Source organism: Pholis gunnellus, assembly GCF_910591455.1.
Source record: "Pholis gunnellus genome assembly, chromosome: 10".
Lineage (NCBI taxonomy): Eukaryota > Metazoa > Chordata > Actinopteri > Perciformes > Pholidae > Pholis > Pholis gunnellus.
In genome coordinates this window covers 21,624,625-21,633,903 of record NC_136537.1, presented here as the reverse complement: position 1 = coordinate 21,633,903, position 9,279 = coordinate 21,624,625, and the positions used below count along the sequence as shown (strand labels likewise).

General features: G+C 44.8%; 1 protein-coding gene across 7 annotated transcripts in view; it reads right to left on the bottom strand.

Annotated features, from left to right (window-relative positions):
• Positions 1 to 3,374: 3,374 nt before the first annotated feature.
• Positions 3,375 to 9,279, bottom strand: part of rapgef2b (Rap guanine nucleotide exchange factor 2b) — a 97,220-nt gene continuing 91,315 nt past the window's right edge. For 6 of the 7 annotated variants that reach the window (XM_079167649.1, XM_079167652.1, XM_079167650.1 and 3 more), the window contains 4 exons: positions 8,713 to 8,914; positions 8,094 to 8,623; positions 7,526 to 7,947; positions 3,375 to 6,076 (listed from right to left, as the gene is read on the bottom strand). In XM_079167649.1, coding sequence (XP_079023775.1) covers positions 7,574 to 7,947; positions 8,094 to 8,623; positions 8,713 to 8,914 — 1,106 coding nt within the window. In that variant the 3' untranslated portion in view covers positions 3,375 to 6,076; positions 7,526 to 7,573. The remainder of the gene's footprint in view (positions 6,077 to 7,525; positions 7,948 to 8,093; positions 8,624 to 8,712; positions 8,915 to 9,279) is intronic. The other variant, XM_079167653.1, reaches the window with a different exon arrangement.

Here is a 9,279-nt window from a genome sequence, read left to right as displayed (position 1 = left end):
TCGCTGCGCGGGGCTGGTTTTTGTTCCCTGTTTATAGGGAGGCTCCCACTTCTTATCTCTGCACGTGTGCAGGTGCTCTGTTAGAGGCAGACCCTCGCTATCTGCTAATCTACCACGGCTGGGAGTCGAGAGCCGGAGCAGCAGCAGAGTGGAGGAAACAGCAGCACTCAGAGCAGAACTGAAGAAAAATGGTTCCTCCTTCACGAATACTAACAGATCCCAAATACTTTGGAGACGCTTATCTTGAAAAAGAAAAAATAATCTCTCCGTGTTGCTGGTTTGTAGTATAGATTATTTTTTTTAAAGTGTCATAAGATATCAAAATGTATTGTTGTAGCTACAAATTTGAGGTTTGTACAGTGCCAATTGCTTCTTGAAAATGTGTTATTGGAAGGTGGAAGTGCAGTTTGAAAAGCTAGAAAGGACAGAATCTCTATGAAGAAATGAGCTTTTATCCAATTGGGGAATATGTTTCATGGTATCACCTCACACTGAGAGCAGACATATTTCAAAGATAGCTGTAATAGAGATCGTTTCCAATATGAAATACCTGAGACAATCATAAAATGTAATAATCCCGGGTAGGCACCTGCGGTAAATAAAGAACTCCGTGCTGACGTGACATTACAGGCTCTCTAAAAGAGTGCTCGGTAGTAAAACAGCATCAATCCCTGAATGAACCATGGTGAATGTGGAACATTTTTCACAATCAAAACAACAAAATCTGCTCTCCGACCCCAACCTACGCTGGATTTTACAGCACATTGTGCAGGAAAAGCACCTGGACCGAGGAGCGTGCACCTTTTATGACTCTTTTTTTTTCCCAATTCTTTGCCTCTGACAGCTTTTAACTAAATTGTCTGCTCGGGCCTGTGCAGCCCCGTGGAGTCCACACACAGGCCCGGAGAAACGCTGTGACATCTCCACTCCTCTCAGCTCTAGTGCTACTGCCTTCATCCAATTTACCATGAAAGGAATCCAGACAGTCCCATAATATGACCCACGGCTGCCCCGATTGAACACGGTTGACAACTCTCGGCCCGGGCTTCACACACATAACCAGCCGGCTATCTACAGAGGACCATTGGCTGCCTGCTACCCCTTGATAAGACCCATTGCCCAGGGAAAGGGTGGACAGGTCCATCTGGCGGCATTTCATAGTGAAGAGTGCCCCCTGGTGCCTCCGAGGGCGCAGCACAGTTTCAGAGCCAAGTGAGTCGTAAACGCGTCGCCTCTAACTGTAATCAGGGGGTGGTTTTACTGTCGGACACAGATTACAGCAGTTTCCGCTCTTAATTTCATGCAGCCGCTGTGCTTTGGGTATTTTATGTTGTTTCTGTTCCACATCCTTCCCCGTGTCAGTCACAGTTATCTTTCTAATGCAGGCGACTGCAGTGAGAATTTTCCTTTTTTTTTCTTCAGATGCTTTATCTCAATGAAAACATGATTTGTCAGCGTTGGGGCTGTGCCTTCATTTGTTTTAAGGCGAGATTTAAATATATGAAACTGTTTTAATGTCGCTTTTTTTTTCTTGCAGTGTTGACACCTTGTGAATAATGAGAAATCAAGGCTGCGCAGCCCATTCAAATTAAGTCCCATGCATGTAAGAAACCTAAAATAAATGGGTAGTTTTCTGTTGTGTGAAAATATATTTCACAAAAAACGTCCAGAGATCACTATATATAACTGTTCACAGAACAATGTGTCTCCTTTCCCTCTCGGAAAAGAGACAAAAGACACACTTAAGCAACATGTGTTTGCTTCTACAGGGTCTGTAACACCAAAAAATAAGAGCTTTGGTGAAAACAGCAAACCAAATCAATTGGACACACTTTTATAGTCCCATGAGGTGAACGCTGCTGCAGAGGTTTCTCCTCTTCCCCTTGAAATGAATAAAATGCTAGCGGCAACAGCAGCAGCCCTTTGGCTGTTCTTGTCATTTTTGGCATGGACGCATTTCCAAAGATACTGAATTTTGGCACCTTCAATCCAAAACATATTCTTATCTCCCAAATCCCCCCGTGCTTCTCTCTCTCTGTGTGTAGTGAGAGACTGAGAATATACAGAAATAGAGCAAGAGACGGTGAAACAGAGATTGTTACCTTATATTTACTGAGGCTGAACGTGTGTGTGTTTGTGAGAGGGCAGCTCCCGATTTCTCATGGTCAGTGTGTATCTTTTTTTTTTTTTTTGGGAAAGTGTGACAAATTGGGGCCCTCGGCTCTGTGGTAGAGGCGACCCGGACCGTCTAGCTTGCATTATTCATGAGTAGTGAGAGCGCTGATACGGTGTCTGCTACCATAACAAAGCTCCAGAATGTCAAACTGTACGAGCGAACACATTTACCATCTTCTCCCACACTGATAAACAGGAAACAAAGGCATCATGGCGACAACTAATGACACAATTAACAGTTTGGATTAAGATGATGGTCCTCTTTTAGAGAGTCTGGCTTTACAATGAGTTCACTCAGCTTTTTTTTTTGAATGAAAAGGATTTGATCATTTGTGTGTGAGAAGAGCAATTACAGATCAATAAACACAATGTTTTAATTATAATTGAAGTATTTTCAACACTATGAAATATACTGTAAAAGTCATTGAAGTAGTTCAACGGTTGGTTATTTGCAGTGAAACAGCGCCCTCTTGTGGTCTGAAAGCACACTTTTGTTTTTAGCTAATCATAAAGGCACTTCATCATTTTATTATCTCAATCTGCCTCGTTTTGTTGCCAGTGGTGACTCTTGTCATTTTGAAATATTATTTTTCTTATCAAATGGTATAAATGGACATTGTTCTTCAATATGTTTTATTCATAGCATATTAATCTTCCTTTAAGTCATTAGAAATATGAAGTTAATCTTAGCAACTACAGTAAAGAATAAGAAAAATGGGCACAAATGAAATGTCATTCTTGCAGGATAAATAACAATAACAGCATGTATCCCCCAAACATCAATGACAACCAAGGTAATCAATTGTGTTATTATGGGTACGTGGTGCACAGCGAGTTGGATATATTGAATTGTATTATTAAATGAAACCGCTCATGTGAGAAACAAATGAGAAACAAAATGAATCAAGAAAAAAAAAAATGAGTGTTGGGACTTGCGCTAGTTTCAAAGTTCTAGAAGGAGACAACACAAAACAAGTAAATAAAAGCAAGGAGAGACTTTAATATCTCTTTTTTATTAATTCTGACACACTGCGGTCAGATAGAAAAGTATGAGAGTTACACTTTTCAAGTTGCTTCCATGACTTGTGCAAACACTAGACGGTATCTGGGGGAAAATCCTGAAGGGGAAAAAAAACACAATTGGAAAAGAAAGACATCGAAATGCAGAAGAAATGAATAAGTGCATTTAAACCTATGTGTTGATTCTTTATGCAGTATTTATTGATTCCCAGCTTCATATAAACTGGATGTTGAGGCATAAACATAGTACATTTGAACAAAAATATAACCAATATTTACAATTATTGTATTAAAAATACAAAAACAACTGATACATACTCCACCAATTGTCTTTTTAAAAGACATACAGGTCGCAGTAGTACAAGAAAGAATGAAGAAAAGAAGGTCATCACCAGCTAAATGTACATTTCTCACTGACATCACACATCAAACGGAGTAGCAGTTCTACCTACTACACTTATCTTTACGCTTGTACATTTTTGTGCAACTTTTTGTTTTTCGAAATAGGACTCGGCCCGCTAATATGCACATTATCTTCAGAGTTGAATGAAAGTGAATGATGCACCACTGTATTACAAACAAATCATCAACAATCTATCTGCAGCCATTACAAAAAAATCACAATAACAAAAAAGAAACCCAGGAATTCATTAGTGTATAGTCACAGACCACAGTGGAAAACTCTGCACTCATTCATCTTTTTCTCAGTCTGTAGTTTCCAAGACTGATCAATGTGATCAGTGCGACTCAGTGATAGAAGAAAACAAAAAGGTACTTTTCACAATTGGATTTCTAATCGTTCTGATTGGCAGCCTCGGGGGAAAAAAAAAAAGAAGTTTTTCTTCATACGTCAACTTCCCCACCGGAGTCAAACAAAAACTAAAAATATATATAAATCTTCAGTCTTCCATTGATGGCAAGATATAGTGGAAAACCGGATGCAGGCGTTCGCGATATACATACAGCATCCACTGAGCTGATGTCTGTGACGGGTGAGAAGAGTTTCTGAGGATGAATCTATGAGCACAAACATCCGGAGGGGAGGAGAGGTGCAGCAGCGTCGCTCTGCGCAGACCAAAAGATCTGCGCTGCGGTGGTCACAGCGAGACCGACGATGCCGCCTCGAAGCCGCGCGAAAACGGAGAGAAAAAGCTCGGCTTCATCTTGTACTGAGTCTTAAAATATTTTTAAAAAAAGCGTCTGGGGGGGGGGGGGGGGGAGTATCTTGAATAAGGCATTTCACTCCACTATTGCTTGATTCAAGACTTGCTCTTGAAACAAGGTGATTCGTGATGGGAACAGCCATGCAAAGAAATGTATGCAATCATGGCATCGTAAGGCGCTTTGGACATTAAAAAAAAAAGAAATAAAAGAAGCCAAATCTGAATTAGTTTTATCTTGAAGGGGAATACGTGTGTTATAAGACTCTGTACAAGATCGTTTGTAAAGGTAGTTAAGAGGTACACTCACGATTTACACGTTGGCAGCTTTTGAAGTAAGTTTGTCTTGTGATCCCTTCGCACCGAAATAAAGGGACGAGGCAACTTCTCTAGTGTCAGCGAACGCTCGCTCACAGCTCACTGCTTGTACTTTGCTTTAAATTTGGGCAAAAAAAACCTTGAGGGTTCAATTTTTCTCAACTGCAGCTTAGCTTTAGTTAGCTTGTGTACCTCTGATGCACTGCAGAGACCAACACGGTGGGGAGTCCAACAGGTGTCAGCGGGCGGTAAATCACCTCTGTGCTTTTTGATATCACCTACAGGCCCAGTAACAAAATATTATTCTCCCGTTGTAACAGCGAGCAACAGGATGAAGAAAAGACTTCGATATAACCAGGCGAGCTCCGAGGTGGGATGACAGTAAGATATGCTTCACTCATACCCTGGTATCCAGGCCAAATGTCTGGGAACATCTAGGATTGTGCTGAAAGTGCTATTTTTCAGAAATGAATTTTTGAGTGTATGTACTGGTACATAAAATGTACTTTTTGTGTGTGTGTGTGTGTGTGTGCATGTCGGTATGTCAGTACACTGTGCATGTTGGTTCTCCCTACCGGGCTCTCCTCCTCGCTTTGATTTGAACCAACACTTGGAAAAGCTCTCACATGTGAAACATGAGATAATACTGGATTCAGAGTTCCAAACACTCGACGACAGATGGGTTTGCTTCAGTCCAGGCAGAGAAATGGGCTGACTTGGTTTCTCTCCTTCGGCCCCACAGAGTGCAATCAGTCAGAGAAAAACACAAAAAAAATAAAAGAAATGAAATCTAGTGGGAAGTTGAAAATGTAAGAGTCAAGTCGACCGTTATTTCTCTCGGTCTTCAAACGATAGTCTGTTTTGATTTGTTCCGTTTAGTTTTTTTTTTCAGAAAGTAGAAAATGAGAAAGTGCAGATGGAGCTCAACACGTCATGATGCTGTTGTGGGTTTGGGGTTTCTAAATCAGTGGGTGGGGGCCGCTCCCGTCTCTAACATCAACATCTATGTGGTTCTGTGTGTATGTGGCCAGGTCGACCCCCCCCCCCCCCCCCCCCCCCCGGCACCAGTTAGGTTTCTGTAGTCTTTTTATCCCCAAAGTGCCAGGCATTTTTGTCATCGTCTTTTACCTTCTCTCCATCTCTTCTTCACAGTATTTTTTTGCATGCAGGGTCATTCAACCCCCTATGATGCTTTAAGGCAGGGGAGGGAGATGAGCAGAGGAATCCACCAATCAGGAAGGAGAGCCAAGTGGAGGAGGCAGGCACGTACGTAACTGATGAGTCCATTGGTCGGTCTGTCGGTCAGTATCTTTAATCCTGCACACCCCAAAACCAGGGGGACTTCAAGTTACTGCAAAGGACGTCCACTGTTGTCCCTCAGACCGCTGACACCTGTTCATCCTCTGTGGAAAGACAAGACAGTGAGAGGTTACATTGAAGGTGGACGTGCAGAGTTCTAGAGACTAAATTCAGAACGAAGAGCGAAAAGTGTTCAGTGGAAGTTTAAAACTAAAAAAGAGCAAAGCATCAGTGTTTAGTGAGAAGGAAAACCCGCCCGCCAAGTCAAGAACCATGACTCGTGTATACTTTACTGACAAATGTTTTCCTAGAGCGTGCCATCATTTTTTAGGTTGATTCATGTCGTTATGATAAAAAATGTAATTATTTGCAGCGACTTGAACTTGACAGTAACAAAGGACATTTTGTCATTTTCTTTCTTGGTATGTTGTGGACACATGGTAACACAGCTGTGAGCCGTTTTGAACGTCCCCTTGTTTCATATAAAGATGCACCATCATCATATATATTTCCCTGGATGTCCACTGGATGCGAAGGAGTTGCATTTCAGGCGTGCAACCCCTTTGTCACAGTTCTGATGTCCACTATAAAGGGCCAGTGTGTAGGATTTGGTGCCATCTAGTGGTGAGGTTGTATATTGCAACCAACTGAAACATAAGTGAACAACAGCGGCAAAAGTGAAAATTGTGTTTCATCCATGTCAATAGATCCTCCTAAATGCTACACACTGGCCCTTTAAGTACACTGGATGTATTCAATAGCAGCCACATTTGCAATATAGTTTTGAGTTAAATGGTAGTTTATAGTTTTGACTGTTGTTTTGTGGCTGTTTATTTTCTACACCATGTTCTCCTTAATCTCTATTTCTGTATAAAATAGACTTTTGGCTAACTCCGGCACGTTTACAGTAGTATTTAGCAATTTGGGAGCTAACTTCTGTTCAAAGAAATCATTTTATTCTAACAGTAATTCTAATGTCAGACTTGATTAGAATGTGGAAACCCTTTTAAAAAACACTGGACTACTGCATGTTTAAAAAGTGCAGCTACAAACACACAGAGTCATCCAGAGGCACTGGAGGCGAGTCGGGTGCGTGCTGGAGGCAGGAGGATGGAGGTGCATGTTTTCAGGCATCGAGTTTGATTGCATGGGTGAGAGAGGATCTAACAGCACTGTGCCTGCTTGGTGGATGCTACTCGGCACAGTGGGTGAGACGGTGAGAGAGAAGAGCAGAATGTGTGGTGGCAGAGAAGTGGTGAGTTTCTGGTCCAACCAGTATGACTCATGCATGATGACATATTATGGGTTAAAGGTGAGGGTCCCGCTCCAAATGAACAATTCCCAGATCATGAATAATGTCTGGATTTCCCTTTTGGATTAGGAACATTGAATTGTAATTTGAAGTGGGACCGAGCCTATTGGTGCTGTGGGAAGTTGTGTGCAGGAATGATCAGTCTCAGTCCAAAGTGTGTGTCCCTGTCACATGCAGGTTCATTGAAGTGGAGGAGGGGGAGGGGGGGGGGGGGGGGGCAACCTGATAAATTAGTTTTTACCTGCCTTGGGGAGAGGGGCCCTGCCTGTTAACCCCCGTACACACACTCTCATGGTCTGGGAGTCTCAGGTGTATGCTGTGCCACTGGCTTTGGCTTCCTCAGAGCGATTAGTTTGGAAGACAAGGACTCACCCTCCTCTTCCTCCTCGGCCTCTTGCTCCTCGGCCGGCGAGCGTGTGCGGTGGAGGCCGCCCGCCCGCTGTTTGGCCGCCTGCTGGGCCTGGTGGGAGTCGGGCGACTGGGTGACCATGCGCGAGCGCTGCAGAGCCGTGGTGTAGTCTGGCGGCCGGCGGCCCGTGTGGCCGGCCACGGTCGTGGGAACAGGCGGGGCCGGGTGCTGCCCTTCAGCGAGGTCGGAGATGGTCAGGGCAGTGTAGCCGGGGGGAGTCGGGGGAGGCTCACGGTAGCGGCTTTCTTTCCGCGCTGAAGGGACACAAAATAATTGAATGTTCAGAATACGATCCATTCGCTGGGAATACTGCGATTACATTGTCCGCATTATAACACCCAAGAACACCAGAAGTACATTTTTACCTCGCTTTTGCATTAAAAAAATCAATGAAACTTACAGAGGATGCCTTTACCCCCAGTGGTGATGGGAGATGGGGAGGGTCGGCCGAGCTGCTTGGCCTCCTCTGACCCGGTGGACGTGATGCTACTTGTTTCTGGGTCGGCGTTGACGTCCTTCCCTCCTCTCCTCTTGATGGTGCCGGTGTCTCCCTCGGAGTCCTCTCCCCAGTACGCAGCCGAGGACGAGGAGGAGCTGGCCGACGCCCAGCTCCCCCTGGCCTGGGCTGCCCACAGAGCAGCGTGTCCCCCCAATAAGGCCTCCTGTCCGCTGGGCGGGAGCCCCCCGACGCCGCCTCCCCCTCCACCTCCCCCAAAAGCCAGAGTCTCCCAGCTGCGCCCCTGCTGCATGGTCTGGATGTTGTCGTGGGAACCGGAGGAGCAGGAAGTCCAGGAGCCGCGGCCGCTGTCTGCAGCGTCGAGGGAAACACGATCGCCCTGATCCTGAGTCAGCTCCTCTGAACTGGGCGAGGAGAGCACTGTAGGGCAGCCGGTGTAGATGCCCCGACAGTCCTGCATCGATGAATACGACCTATGATACGACACAAATAACAAGGATTTACTCAAGTTTTACGGTCACATAAATAACAGGGCTTCACTCCAAATTAAACTGTTTCCTACCCGAGGCTGTACTGGTCGGGGTCGGTGGTGGCTCTTCGCTCCAGCCGCTGTCCCACGATGTGCGATTCCACGACTCCCCCAGAGTGACGGAGCCTCCTCTCGTCCTGGGCCATGTCGAAAGAGGAGTTACTGACGAGGCTGGAGCGGGAGGAGATCTCACTGTGACCGGAGTCCGAGTAGGCGTCTCCCATCCTGTTGTAACCTGGAGGAGAGAGGAAGAAAATGTTAAACTATAGAGGAAAGGAAGTGTTCAAAGTGTTCAAACCTCAGTCAAGTCTTGTGGCATAAAAGCTTGACCCGACAGAGAAAAGGACGAGAAAGCTCTTAACACGGGCCCCTACATGCTGACTGGCTCCACACATCAAAATGACTTCTAGTTGGTCAACTTTTTTTGACTCTCTTCATAAATCCTCTGTAATTCACATATCTTATCTCAGTCAGTGTATATAAACGAGGCATCGCACACAGACTGCAGGGATAATTGTAGAGTGCTATTTCCAAAGTAAGCCAACCGGCTCTTTAGGGATCAGTGCATCGGATTCCTACTGAAACAGCAGTTTGCTTCAC